The sequence below is a fragment of the Lacerta agilis genome, chromosome 2, assembly GCF_009819535.1.
Source record: "Lacerta agilis isolate rLacAgi1 chromosome 2, rLacAgi1.pri, whole genome shotgun sequence".
Lineage (NCBI taxonomy): Eukaryota > Metazoa > Chordata > Lepidosauria > Squamata > Lacertidae > Lacerta > Lacerta agilis.
The window spans coordinates 33,739,457-33,754,065 of NC_046313.1; the positions used below are offsets into that span (position 1 = coordinate 33,739,457).

At 42.1% G+C, this 14,609-nt stretch overlaps 2 protein-coding genes across 11 annotated transcripts in view; one reads left to right on the top strand and one right to left on the bottom strand.

Moving 5' to 3' along the window:
- The first annotated feature begins 938 nt into the window (after positions 1-938).
- LOC117041090 (GTP-binding protein Rhes-like) lies at positions 939-2,433 on the top strand. Its single transcript, XM_033139448.1, has one exon. It carries the CDS (start codon positions 955-957, stop codon positions 1,579-1,581), a length of 627 nt encoding a protein of 208 aa, XP_032995339.1. The 5' UTR covers positions 939-954; the 3' UTR covers positions 1,582-2,433.
- Positions 2,434-12,479: 10,046 nt separating this feature from the next.
- TNRC6C (trinucleotide repeat containing adaptor 6C) overlaps positions 12,480-14,609 on the bottom strand; it is a 113,077-nt gene continuing 110,947 nt past the window's right edge. For 7 of the 10 annotated variants that reach the window (XM_033139444.1, XM_033139443.1, XM_033139440.1 and 4 more), the window contains one exon: positions 12,480-13,601. In XM_033139444.1, coding sequence (XP_032995335.1) covers positions 13,241-13,601 — 361 coding nt within the window. In that variant the 3' untranslated portion in view covers positions 12,480-13,240. The remainder of the gene's footprint in view (positions 13,602-14,609) is intronic. The other 3 variants (XM_033139446.1, XM_033139445.1, XM_033139441.1) reach the window with 1 other exon arrangement.

A 14,609-nucleotide genomic window follows, 5' to 3' on the forward strand; every position in this document is an offset into this window, starting at 1 on the left:
CAAATACCTCATGGTTATACTGTACAATTATGTGATTCTGGTGACAAATTAAGCACACCCTGCATGCAAAAAATGGAGCCCGCTCTAACATTCAAGCTATGATTTTTTTTTTTACAAATACTAGACAGGATTTGGGTCAGTTTTTTAAAAAACTTAAAAGTCTGTACTTCAAAATGAAAGTTTACTTTTATCAACACCCCCGCTCTGCAGATTTGATTCTTACCTTAGTTTCACACAACATCATCTTCCCACCTCATTGTAAGTCTTAGGGGCCCAAATAACTGATGGCTTGGTTTGAAAAATCAATGCACTTTGTTAATTTAAACTCCCCCTTCCCTGCCCTGCAGTACAATCTGCCAATGGAGGGAAGTTACAAGAGCTGGGCACCTTCTGGGAATTACAGAGAGCAATATGCTTTTGCCTTCTAATGTGAGCCAGTCTTCAAGAAGGGCAGGTGGTTATACTTTGCATTGTGCAAAGCAGCTGAGAGGCAGCCAAGCTCTCTCTAGTAACCAGCCGTGGAGTGAGCTGTGTTCAATGTGTGCTAGTGCAGTTTCTCTCTCTCCAGGGGCTGGGGATGGATTTCAAGGACAGCGCTCAGCTGATTGGCCCAGAGCATCCTTCGGTCTCCTGCACTCCTCCCTCCACACATATTCCCCACAGCAGAGATTGGAGGAGACAGTCGAGACTGTGTGTGTGTGCAGTGTGGCAGGAGGGAGTGTAAATAAATGGAAAGATGAGCTGGGATGCTGTGCACACAGCAGCAATTCAGCCGGGAGAAGTTGATGAGCAAAGAGTGTGGAGGCGAACTTGCAGAGCTACTGGGGAAGGAGACGCTGCTCTCTGAAGCCGGGTCACATAAAGACCAGGCACACATTGCTTCATCACACATTGAGGACTTAAAAGCAACTTGTCTCCCCCTCCGCCTAAGCCAACACAGACAGGCACAGAACCATGTCTTTGGCAGTGAAGGAGAAGAGCCAAGTGCGCCTGGTGTTTCTGGGTGCAGCCGGGGTCGGCAAGACGGCCCTGATCCGGCGCTTCTTGCAGGACACTTTTGAGCCAAAGCATCGGCGAACAGTAGAGGAGATGCACACCAAGGAGTTTGAGGTGAGTGGAGCCACCATCAAGGTTGAGATTCTGGACACCAGTGGTAGCTACTCCTTCCCAGCGATGCGCAAACTCTCCATCCAGAACAGTGATGCCTTTGCTTTGATCTATGCTGTGGATGATGCAGAGTCCTTTGAGTGTGTGAAGACTTTGCACGAGGAGATCCTTGAGCTGAAAGAGGACAAGTTCCCTCCCATCGTAGTGGTGGGCAATAAGGCAGAAGCCGGTGGGCTTAGACAGGTATTGCCCGAGGACGCCCTTTCCTTGGTGGAGCTTGACTGGAACAGCCGTTTCCTGGAGGCATCTGCTAAGGAGAACGAGAACGTGGTGGAGGTCTTCAGGGAGCTGCTTCATCAAGCCAACCTGCCCAGCCGGCTGAGCCCTGCCCTCCGCAGGAGACGGGAGACCTTCCCTAAGGAGCCCCCACTGCGGCCCCCCATGAACAAAGCCAATAGTTGTACTGTCTGTTGAACTATGTGAGAATGATAGCTGCATGGGTTTTTGAGAACTTTGGTGTCCTGAGTTTAGAGATCAGGTTGCACTTGCCACAACAGCACTGTGGCACTCAGTCATTTTGGGGCTCAGGAGCTGTTTGTGAAACTTGATGGCTTGTCGTCGTGACATAGTAATTTCAGCTTTAGTGCCCCAAAGTCACCAATGTTTGTGCCCATTTTGTGCATTTGATTTTGAGTTGCAACCCAAGAATTGGGAAGCCTGTGACGCTGTGCACAGTGTAATGTCTCTAGTTCTGGCCTGTTCTGCAGATCCAAGCTGTTACTGTATAAATTGGAAGATATGTCCCTTAAGTCATGGAAGTGGATGCCCCAGGAGTGAAGGATGAATTGCCAAACAGACCACTTTTTGGGGCAATATGGCTGATGTTGTGAAGGTCCATAGCATGAACTTAGAAGGCAAAAATCTGAGGACTCCCCTAGGAAACGTTTAATTCCTGGGACACCTACTTACTTTTCCCTGTTGCATTGATTTCTTTGTGTTTTGAGTGACTGAACAGACACGGTATGCTTGAAGATGGGAAAGAAAAGACATTTTTTATGCCTATTGAACATCCAGTGTGTGCGTTGCCTCCCCCAAAACAGTGGGTTTTGGTTTTTTTTGGTTTGCTTCAAATGTGTGCATTGACCATTTGCATGCATGTGCTTTTGTGCAGATTTTGTTTAAACTGAGCTCACCATTGTCTGAAGCACCTCTGCATTGTGGAAAGAAGTACATGTCACCCAGTGAGTCAGTGTGTGCCTGAGTAGGTATGATTTTAATTTCCAACATTTCTAGGGTTGTAACTAATAAAAGAAAATTCAAACACCACCCAAAGAGTGTTGATGTTTATTTTATTTTGTTGCGAGGCTTGTGATTGGAAAACAAGCCACACTTTGAGTTCTTGTCACCTGGTCGTTACATAGCCTCTCTTGCTCCCATGTTCTGCTTTATGCCTTTGCCTTCATATCTTTGTAGGACAGCCACCCTGCTGAGTTTCTGTAGGTTTTTATGCTCTCGTGGTTTTTATGACAGACACTGTAGTCTGGGGGCAATATTGTCAGATTTGCTCCTAGGAGACAATGGCTCAAACTCCTCCTGAGGCATAAACTCACAGGCTTAGCCAGGTCAGTTCCTCTCAGCTGGGCTTCCACAAAATGGGAATATTCATGATCTCTCTTACAGAGCTGCTTTGAGAGAAACATTGCACATCAGCACTCCAGTCCTAGATTCATTTACTGGGAACTATGTACCATTTATTTCAGTGGACTGTACTTGTGACTGATGTGCATAGGACTGCAGCTTGAAGGTGGTGCGTAAATTAATAGCACCCACCCAGCCACTCAAGTGCTTCCAAGGTGGGAAGCAAATAAATTTGTTGTGTTACAGCAGAAAGGGATCATGCGCTGCGGAATGACAGTTCATGTAGTGAAATAAAACTACAGTACAGATATGTTGAAAATTAATGCAAGTAAAGATAGAGGGAAGGAGACGGCTGGGGATTTTGTCACGTACTATATGCAATTTAGCCCAAAGGCTGAGGAGAAGCTGCCACTAATTTGCCCAGCTGCAACGCTACACATGTAGCTCTCCTAAATTAAGATGCAATATGGGGCTACCTGTTGGCATCTGATAATGTTTTGAAGCCAAACAGACACTGAGCTTAGGGGTAATAAGAATATCAGGAACTCTGAAATACAATGTTCTTCCTCATTTAAAGTTTCCCCTTGAGCATTCAGGTGCAAGGCAGGGCAATGGCAGGGGTGGGATTATTCTTTTTGAGCTGCAATGAGAAACCTGTGGCCCTCTAGACATTGTTGGATGCCAACTCCCCTCAGCCCCAGACAGCAAAGTCAGTGTTCTGCGATGAAGGGGGTTGTCCATCTGGAGGGTCACTGGTTCCCCATCCCTGTTAGAGCTCTGTGCTTTCATTATTTCTTGAAGGCATCTGGGAGTAACCACAATCAAAAGGATCCTGGTGGAAGGAAGACTCTTGGTCTGCTCTGGTAATACCACTTCCCTTGCATTTTCTGTGCTGTTGGTGAGCATTTGAATCTGCATAAATGTGACCCAGACAGTTCTATCAACACAATTTCCTGAAACTTTATTAGCCAAACATTCTAGCTGCTGTTTTCAAAAAAAAACTTCCTCAAACACATTTATTTACTTTCCATATTTACAGACTGTTTTTTCTCCATAAATGGTTTACTATAGATGGTTTACATAACCATCAACAAAGTGATCCATACTACAATGTTTAAATCGAAAAGGTGAAATGAAAATGTATATTCAACAAATAGGCATAGTACAACTTACTTAAAATTCCTGCTGAAATAGAAAGGTCTTCGTCAAGCACCTGACATTCAACGGGGGGGGGGGGCTGTCTGATCCGCCTGGAATGCATTCTGCAGCATAGTCAAATGTACCATATTGTACCACATGTGACAGTGAGGAGATTTGTCTGAGCCCAACACAGTGACAGGTGAGAGAAAAATCTCCCAGGTTTGAGAATTGTTTTGCTTTATTTTTCCCAACCCTAGCTAAGGGGGCTTTGGTGTGGGGATGTAAACCGTGGCTCCTTTCTATAGAGGAAGAAGGCACATAGCACCTGCTTCCCACAACTGCAGCTTTGTGTCAGTGGTGCGTTAAATCAATTTTCTTCAGGATTTTACTCCCTCGAGTACCTGAGAAATGCAAAAAGACACCAATTAAGCAAACAACCTGCTTCTCCCCTTTTTAATATATTGAGTACTGATTTCAGCCATGACTGAGCAATCCTTGGTTGCCTCTCCTTCCTAAATTAACAAGAGAAAAGGCATGTCAGTCTCTCTCTCATACACACAAACATGCTTTATTAGGTCAGAAAGTGGAGACGACATAAAACCCAAGTCAACTACACCCTCTGCTGGCTTTATCTGAAATTGTTAGTTTCCCCAGTATCATTAGAGGACCAATTCAGATTTTTTGTGATTGTTTTATAATAGAAATAGATAGTAGCATCTCTTGTGCTAGCACAAATCTCTTGACAGTTGTTGACAACCATCTGCCTCGAGAGACAATGGCGTGTGCCTCAGGGTGAACACAAACCACTGCATAAGCAGCACCGAAGTGACTTCCCCACAGTGCAAGCCTGGGCAGTGTATATGGGTTGCCCAGATGACAAGACCCTCCTCTTAGCCTCGTTTATGTGGTCCATAGGAAAGCAGAGTAGTATGTTTGGCACCAGCTTGGCGGCAGGAGTTGCTGGAAGGCGGCATATAAGGCACCAGCCAACCATCTTAGGGACTCCACCCCAGATTTGTGTAGGGTTTACTCCTTTTAGCCTTTTCTTCCCTCGAAGATATCTTGCAAGGCAGCAGAGGTTTAGGACAAGAGTTTTCCTTCATCTAGATGGGCTACTTTCCCATGTTGTGAAGCCGCATCTGCCCCTCACTTCCCTCTATAGCATGTGTAGAAACCACCTTCTTGACTATTGGACCCACTACTGGTCTTGCCGGAGCCTGTCTTTGCATGCAGGGGAAGTCACTAATTCATCGAGGGTTTGAGACCCATCGGCTACCCTCACCTGGTTTCCAGGGTGTGGCTGCTGTCGAATGTTGACAGCTACTAGGAACCACAGGTGAGAGCTGCATGTCAGGCGCATCATCACTGTCACAAGAATAGGATGGGTCCTGGAAACAAACATCTCGGATGTCAAAGACCAAGCTGTGTAGTGAAGAAGCCAGCCGCACCTCTGTGGGGAGGGAATTGCAGAACATTGGAGCTGCTGCAAATAATGCCCTCTCTCGGACCACCATCACCCCTAACACCTGGGTGCATCTGTAGGGAAGGAGGTGGTCTTTTGGATATTTGGGGCGTAAGCCATTTATGGCTTTAAAGACTGCCATGAACACTTTCAACTGAGCCCAGAAATGAACTGATAGCAAATGCAGCTAATATATGAATTATAAAAGGAATCCCCTCCCTTGTAATTTGGCCACTGTGTTTTGGACCAGTTCCCAGTCATCGTCAGGGGCTAGTTTTGTACCAGTTGAAGTTTCCTAGTCACCATAAAGCACATTGCAATAGTCCACTTTGAAGTTGCCTAAGCATGGAGTACCATAGCCAAGTCACCTCTGTCCAAAAGGGGCCATAGCTGGTGAACCAGCCATAGCTGGAAATAGGCACTCCCCTCCAGACTTGTATTTTCTCACCCCTGCTTTAATCAGTAGGCTTTGATGCATCAGAGGTTCCCCTCCTTTCTGCAGTCAGCTACTTTCTCTGTCTCTGGGTCCAGAGAGAAAGGCCATTCCTGCGAACAGGCCTTCTGCTCACTTGGCCTGCTCCCTCTGGGCTGGAGGGATTGAGCTGGTGGGAATGGCAAGAAGAGCAGCAGCAGAGACAGACAGGCAGCTCTGGTGATCAGTAGGGGACCCTCTGCGGAGTAGGCTTTGGCAGGTCCCCAACCATGGCAAACCCTGCTATGCTTCAGTAAGCACATGCAGGGCTTTTTTTCAGCCGGAACTCACCAGAACTCAGTTCCAGCAGCTCTCAAGTGGGCACCATTGCCATTATATAAGAGTTCGTGGCGAGTCTGGCACTTCTTTTTCTAGAAAAATAGCACTGAGCACATCTATATTGAGGTATAAATATATGTACATTTACATAATAAATCAGTTAAAAAACAACAAAAATGTGTAAATTAAAGGACAGAACTAGCTAAAAAACACGATTAAGTCTTCGGCCATGGTGTACAGATAAGATTACATGTAGATAAACCTTTATACCTGCAATCTTTTTAAGTATGCAGAGTGCTTTACAAGTTCAGCTCATTTGTTTGTTCCACCATCTCTGAGATAGTCTTTAATATTTCTCTTTCTACAAGAGGGGAACTAAGGCAGAATTAATGTGGCTTGTCTCTTCCTACGCTGTTCTCATTCTGAGCACTTTTAGATATCCAAATTTTATATATTGTAATATATAATCTTGAGATGGGAAAGAAATTGCTTGTAGCATTCAGTCTGATAATAAAACACAAAAATAACATGATCTGAGAACATTACACTCTGTCTGTAGTAGTGAAGCCTATGGCACTGATTGGCTCAGCTGGTGTGATGACACAGAATGTTCAAGAGTATTCCAACTGATCAGTAAACTTAGCTGTTAGATTGTTTGAATGCAGATTATCTGGAAGAAATTCATGTGTTGTGCTAAGGCAATCAGCAATTGTTCCTTCAGCACATTTCAGCTTGTTCAAAAGGAACAATCCCCCCCCCTCTCCTCCCCTCACACTGTCCCAAGAATTCTCCCCCCACCCTACCCAAACCAGTTTTGTTCAGGGCTTCTGCTGATGAGACTCATTAGATGACTCCCATCCTCTGAAAGGAAGAAAGATGGTTTGGGCTGGAATTAAAACTGTGCATGGGACCTAGCTTTTGGAAGAAGTTTGAAAAATGAGAAATGGGTACAAGTCGTAGAGATGCTAAGGGCTATGTAGCAGAAAAGGCTATGGACAGAGAAAAAGGAAGCTGGGGGAAGTGTAGGTTTAGGAGGTTTGTGGAAAAGAACCCTATTCTTTATTAATGTGAACTAAGCAGCCAGGTTCTTTTTGGTGCATGCTTCTGTTATGTTTTTAATATTGTATTTTTAAATTGCTGCAACTCGTACTAAGAGCTTATGGTGAAGAATGGGTGAGAATAATATAGACATTCAGGCCTCATTTATGGGATTACTTAGGGTATATCATGATGTTGCAGGCTGAAATGTTTTACATATTTTGTCCTACTAAAAATACATTTTAAAAAAGGATCTGTTAAAAACGGATTTCAAAAAATGGGATATGAAGTGCAATGTCTTTTCAGATCACCCAGAACGTTGAAATTTGCTGCACACATAGCTAAAGACAGAGTCAGAGCTAGAAAGCCTGACAATGGGAAGTTTTTGCACCTAACAGCCAAAACCTGGAACATGAAGCTAGTTTATCTAAGAGAGCAGCATTCCAGGACAGAGTATGCTGAGCCACATGTGGGACAAGCTGCTATAGTGTGGGCACTCTGCTGCCTCTTCAGGCTTTGCTCGGGTGGTAGGAAGAGGCCAATTTACTATTATTGTCTTGACTCACAGAGGCATTGAAAAATAAATTTGTTACCTCCCTATGATTTAGCAGTATGAAATTGTTTGATGGCTAGTCGAAGGAACACTGAATATGGGACGTATCTCTTCCCCTCCTCCTCCAGAAGGCTGCAAGTGGACCTGCTTCTGCAGGTGGCTTGGTACACAAGTAGTTTAAGATTTCCAGAGATTTAGATGGTTTTTTCTGCTAAAGGATAATAACACAACAAAGAGACTTGTGGTGCCTTAAAAACTAACCAATTTATTATGGAACAAGCTTTCATGGACTAGTGTATTTAACAGTGGTAATTCACAAGTCCCTAATTACCGCTATCTGTACTTTTCCTCAGTTCATTTCCCCTTGACCACACTTTTTACAATCCTCCACCCAAACATATGTATATACATACCTGCAACTCAGGATAATACTTCATTCATCCAAAGTTGACTTTAGTCCACAAACCCTTATGCCTTGATAATTTGTTAAACCTTAGATGCCATAATTTGTTAAACCCTAGTGGCACTCTGATCCAAAAGGGGGCTTCAAAGGGGGACAGGAAGTGTACTCCGGAGACACTAAACACTTCCAAACTGCCCCTAAAGTTGACAACTTTTCATAGGAACACTAGAAGCCATCCTGGATGATGCTACTACAGCTCATCGTTCCCATTTGAGACAAATACTGCCTTAATAGTATAGAGGGACGTTCACAAGTGGGGTTTGATAGCAAGCAGTATTGATCACCAGCTAAGAAAAAGCCCATTTCTAACTGCTGGCACTTTTAGACTGTCGAGCAATAGGCACCATCATATACTTCTCAAATACATTAGACACCAATTTATGCTAGTGATCATCACACCATCCTGTGGCAGTGAATTGGCCACTATGTGTTGCAATAAGCATTCTACCTTAGTTTTCTTTTAATTTTTTGACCATTAATTTAATGGATGTTGAAATTCTGAAGGGGCATGTTGTTTTTCTTGTCAGTAAACAACTTATCTTACTATTAGCCCACTTCATAAAACCTAGTAACCACACATTAGCTACTTAAAAAAATACTTTAGTGCTCTGTAGCTTCCACTCATGTGGTGAAACCCAAGACTGCACCTGCTTCCTGTTTCTCCATGCTGCACTAGGCTCCACAGATAATCAGAGACCACAGGCCACTTCTCCATGTTGGGGGGAAAAGCTCACCAAACTCTAGCTCTTTAGCAGTCACTGGAAAGCACCTTCAGGTCCCATTTAAGTGAGATGCTCTCAATGTGTGAAATACCTGTACAGGATTCTGTGCAGATCAGTCACATTTAAAGGGTTCTGAAGCTCCTATCTTAGCAGCATTTACATGCAAACACAGATTCCCATAAATTACATATACTTATTTAAATATGCATATACTTTTGGCAGGATTCACCTAACCAACCCCATCAGCAGAAGCCCTGAAACTCCATTTGAAACAACCTGAGATCTGCATTTTTCTCTGGTCTATGAGGGTGAGTGGGAACATCTGCCTATAAATGTACTGATTTTCTGAAAACAATGCCATTTCCCTTCCATTGTCAGATATTATTTACATTTATTGATTCACTTATATCCTACCTTTCCTTCAAGGAATAAAAAGGTGGCTGCAATAGAAGCTATTGCTTACTTGCTCTGTGATGCATTGTTTGCTGACTTGCAGAGGCTGTAATAAAAGTCTTGCTTAATTATTTAGGCCCACAGTTATTAGAAAGCCCACTCTTGTACAAATAGGTCTATGCCTCTCAAAGTGTGAACTGCCTTAAAATGCAATCTTGTACTTGTCTACTCAAAAGTAATCCCCGCTAAATTCAATTGAACTTATTCCCAGTTAACTATGTAAAGGATTGTGGTCACAGTGCATCACAATCAAGGCTGAAAAAGTTACTATTTGAAACCATTAGAGGCAGGCAAATTTGATTATGATTAAAATAGGGATTAGGAGAATAAGGTTCTTAAAAGAATTGTAATGTAAAGAGAAGAAAAATAAAGGTGGTATTAGTTTACCATAAATGAATGCTCATAAGCACTGTCTTGTGACTGTGATTATAGTCTCTGCTCACTTACTTTTCAATTCTACATGTGGATGTCTTTGTTCTCAAGAGGTCCAATAGTACTGAGGCAAATTGAAGGGTGGTTCAAAAGCACGACAAAATTGGGTTTGTTTCCAGAGGGTATACAGTAGTACCTCGGTTTACAAACTTAATCCATTTCAGAAGTCCATTCTGAAACCGAAACCATTCTGAAACGGAGGCATGCTTTCCCTAATAAGGCCTCCCACCGCCGGTGCCCTTCCACCGTTTGGATTCCATTCGTAAACCGAATTGTTCATAAACAGGACTGTTCTTAAACCGAGGTACCTCTGTACTCTGAATTCTGCCTCTTCTTTCATCACAACTGCAGCAGTTATAGAATTTGTTCCACGGTATTGTAAAAGACAAAAACAGACATGTAGCATTTTAACAAAAATACAATAACTGTTTCATATAAAATGCATTCCTATATTACGTCAGAAAGATTAAGAGGACAGCTATCAGATACAAATGGCAAGAGTAGGCAATTGCAGGCCACAAGTCCACAATCTGTAACTGGAATATAGCATGTAAATTAAAGTATACACATATGGAGGGTGAAATTTTAATCACTTCAGATATTTGCAGGTTGCACATGTATGAATGCCTTAAAAATGCCCTCAATGACACACAAAAAAACCTGTGATCAAAGCTAGAATTAACAGTCATCTTTGTACACAAGAAAAATACACGGTCATCTTAACAGCCAAGAAAAACTGCAGTTTATTAAGTTTCAAAGAATCTTCGTACTCTTGAAAGCAACTTCTGGTGCATGTTTTTAACAATCACATTCTATGAGGAGAAATAACATTAAAAGCCACAAACTTTTTTTTTTTATCTTTTCATCTCAGAGTTACAGACATCTTGAATTCAAAATGAAAGGCCAAAAAAAAAAAAAAGTTAACAGGATGTATTTGCTTTTTTTTATGTCCATCCCCAATTTTAAATGATCAGGAGTTCTTTTTCTACAACTCATTACTAAACTTCAGCATGGAAAATTGTATTGACTATATCAATCCGCACATAGGCACATATGTATTATATATATATAAATATAATGTGTGTGTGTGTCTGTGTCTGTGTCTGTGTGTGTATTAAGGGAGAGAGATATATATACACAATACATATGTAGAGTGCGTGTAATGACAATGAGATGCAAGCACTCTGAGAAAAGGGTATTCAGCTAAATACACTACGAAAACTTGAGAAAACACAAGTCTGGAACCCAATCTGTGCATAGTTCATGATCCTCTAGAAAACCAGCTTTTGTTGATTTGCAATCTTGCAGGACCCTTTTAATTGGACAAAACCATTAAAAAGCTAATCTTTAACAAAACAAAAAATGTAATGCACAAGTTTCCTGATCCAAGCAGGCAGGGAGCACAATGTTCATATAATTTTTAAAAACATACTCAAAGGGTATGTTATTCCATTGTCTTTCTTCCTTTCAAAACAATCAAAAACATTGATCATTTTTAAACATAAAGCAATTTTTAATATATAAAGCACTCTTCAAACATCTATTTCTTTTGAGTCCATTATTTGGTAAATATGTAACTGCTACACATTAGATTAGGTATTTTTCTTCTTCTCTTACTGTCTTTTTTATTTTTATTTTTTTCATTTTGTTTTTTAATAATATCTTCAGTGCTAGGAGTTGGGTTTAAAAAATACATGAAATGGTGTGGAGTTGCTCCTCGGGAAACCCGGCTTTCCTGAGACATCTTCCACCATGTGCAAGATAGTGATCACAATATTTTTCGCCACTCTTGACGAAAAGGAGAAAAAAACAACAAAGGAGTACACAGCAATGGCCAAAGAAAAGGATAAACAACAACAACAACAATAACAACAACAAACACTGTTCAATCCCAGAGCTCTGAAGTAGCATATCTTCATTCTGAAAATAGGTTTCTTTATGATGGAAGTCTATTTTTTTTCTTTTTTTTCAATTCCTTTTTTATTTTAAAGTTTGAAGGAGGAAAAAAAAAGGTCTGTAAACAGGTGGGAGCCGAAACCGTAGGCTCCTCCAAAAGCAGTCAAAACCTATGTCCAAGTGCTTGTTTCCGTTCCGGCTTGCAGGGAACCATCCACTCTTTACAAGTATTTATGGCCACAGTTCAACAAGAGTTTTTTTTTTTTTTCCTTTTTTAAAACTTTATATTCCGAATGGGGGGAAAATGGTGCAATACTCCGGTATTTATTTCCTTGCATTAGTCCACAATAAAAAGCTGCTAAAGGTAGATATACATATTATTCTCCAGAGATACACACTGTAAGTTTTTTTTTAAATGCAGTAAGAGTCCTTGAGTAAACATTTACACGTGAATTGTCGCCAGCCCCTCCTATCAGTTTTTTTTTTCAATTTTCTTTTTTTAAAACAAGTAGGATTAGCTACAAGAAGGGCTGTGGACACTCAGTGCAAAGTTAGAAGCTAATAACAATTAAACGTTTGACCAAATAGCAAATCAAAAGCATATACTGAGAAGTGGGGAGGGGAAAGAAAGGAAAAAGTCACACAATTTGTTCAGTTGTACAACTGGCGCGCACACACGTCCATACGCTCACACATCTATCCATCTTTTTCCCCAATGCATACGTATAAGAAAAAAACTTAACAGAAATATTCCTAGAGCCTGTTCTTTTGTTTTCTGGTGCCGACCTGGAAGTGTAATAATAGAAAGTGTTCACATTTTGTTATTGGCCTGCTGGATTCAAGTATAGTTGCATGTTTGATATGTTTCTTTAAAAAACCTTCTTTTTTTACTATTTTTTGGGGGGAGTTTTAAAAAAAAAACAATGACACAAAAAAGTAATGAAACAAGTGTAATGTGCATAGGCAAGACCCGTGGGAGTAGTGAACATGGATATTCCACCCCACCTCTCAATCCAAGTCGTACAGCTGAGGGGCATAGGATTTGTTCCCCCCGATGCTGCTGACTGCTGACGGGCTGGTCGGATGCCATCCCCTACTGATTACTGGATCCGCCTCTGGTAATGTGCATAATTATCACAGGCTCATTTTAAATAGGCTTTCTCACAACCCTCCCCCCCCCCCCCCTCATCCCTCCCCGACTCCCACAGTTGATAAAATAACCCTTTCCAGCCCAAATTCTGAAAAGTGCCCTTCATGATAGAACTAGTCTAAGCAGCTTTTATACGTCTTTAAAAACACCATACAAACATAAAAACAAAATTAAAAAGCCATTGGAAAAAAACCCACATAAAACCTATCATTAGCACGTGACACTGACCAAAGGGAGCCCATACTGTTGCACTAACAGTTCACAAGGACTTCGGCAGAGTTTCATAGTCGATATTGGACAGAGGTACTAAAAAAAAAGGGCTGCCAGTCTGATCTATTAAAGCTGGATTCTTCGCGATGCCCTGGACTGGAAAGGGTTACCATTATTTTCCTTTAGTGCTGATGATTGTTACTTCTGTTTTGTTTCTCTGGTGTCCTACATGGACTCCCCGCTGAGAAGGTCACCTGGGAGCAGAGTATTCAAAGGCGTTGGGCTTCCGATAACCCTGCCGTCATCGGTACTGGGTGGACCCCAAAGGCTGCTTGAGTACTGAGGGACCCCGCCCCAGAGCAGATCACTGCTCCCTTTGCCACCTAGGCAGGGGGTATTCCAGTGGCCTGCATCATTGCGCACCATGCCGTGTGAGCTGCTTGTGGAGCCCAAACGTGTCTGAGTGGTTCCAGTGTTGGACTGCCAACTGGAGGTGGGGGGCAGTGGCTGGCCTTGTGCTAAGAAACGGTTCACTTCCTCTTCTCCAGCAAACTCGGCCAAGATGGTAGTGTTCCCCAAAACGCACCTGAAAACAGAGAAAGACAGAGAGATGCTGAAAGGTAAACCAAACAATTACCTGGACTCAGAGAAGGGGATTTGTCTCAGGCTATTTTCATATTCTGTTATGAAACCTAATGCTATGAAAATCTAACAAATCAATCCTTATTCTTTCTATTTTAATGTATGATTATCTATATACTACAATCATCACTCAGTGGCGGGAATGCTAGATGCACATATGAAAAAGCAGGGCTTGAAGCTCACTGCACCAAGCAAATCTATGGATGCACATAGCATACAAAGTCCACACACATTTATTTTGCATACTTTATTTTATTTTGAATATATAGACTTCCGTAGAGTTCAGAATATATATTTCAGATGATAGACAACCTTTCCACAACCCATTTCTTTGGGCCAGAATTCCAGATGCTTTGGACAACAACTTTTATGAGTCCTGGGCAGAGGAGCCATGCAGGCTGGGGCTGACAGGTACTGCGGTCCAAAACATCTGGAAGGTGATGCTGGATAGCAGGGGGTATATTAAAAATAACAGTCAATTCTACTTTGGCTGTCTCCTCAAAGACAGAAGTGGCTATTATTTTTCAATCCATGGCCTTTGGTTAAGGCTTGTGGTTGCTTGTTCAAATACCAAAATCATGGGTTTATTCTAGATCCGCATAATTATATTCCACATGTATGCAAGTGTGTGTCCATCCACTTTTCTCCTCCTGAGCCTCTTTGGTAGTGTGGTTGACGAGGTACCATGCAAAAGCTGAGAGGGAGGGAAATCTTTCACCCGGAAGAGAACCTCCTCATGTGCCTTCTTCCCCTAGGAAATGTACTGGGCAAGAGCACTGCTTTCAATTGCATGCCTCTGTGGCCTCAGAAATCATTTCTCCAATCCCTATCTTCACAACCTCCTGCATGTCTAGCAACGAACACACCACACAGTAAGCCAAGGGGGGGAGACTACCATTCTTCTTCTTAATTAACTCTAATCACTACTTCTGGCCTTACATAATGAAACGTT

What these genes read in the sequence shown, in the direction of transcription:
- LOC117041090 (XM_033139448.1), top strand. Translation starts at nt 955, where the DNA reads ATGTCTTTGGCAGTGAAGGAGAAGAGCCAAGTGCGCCTGGTGTTTCTG.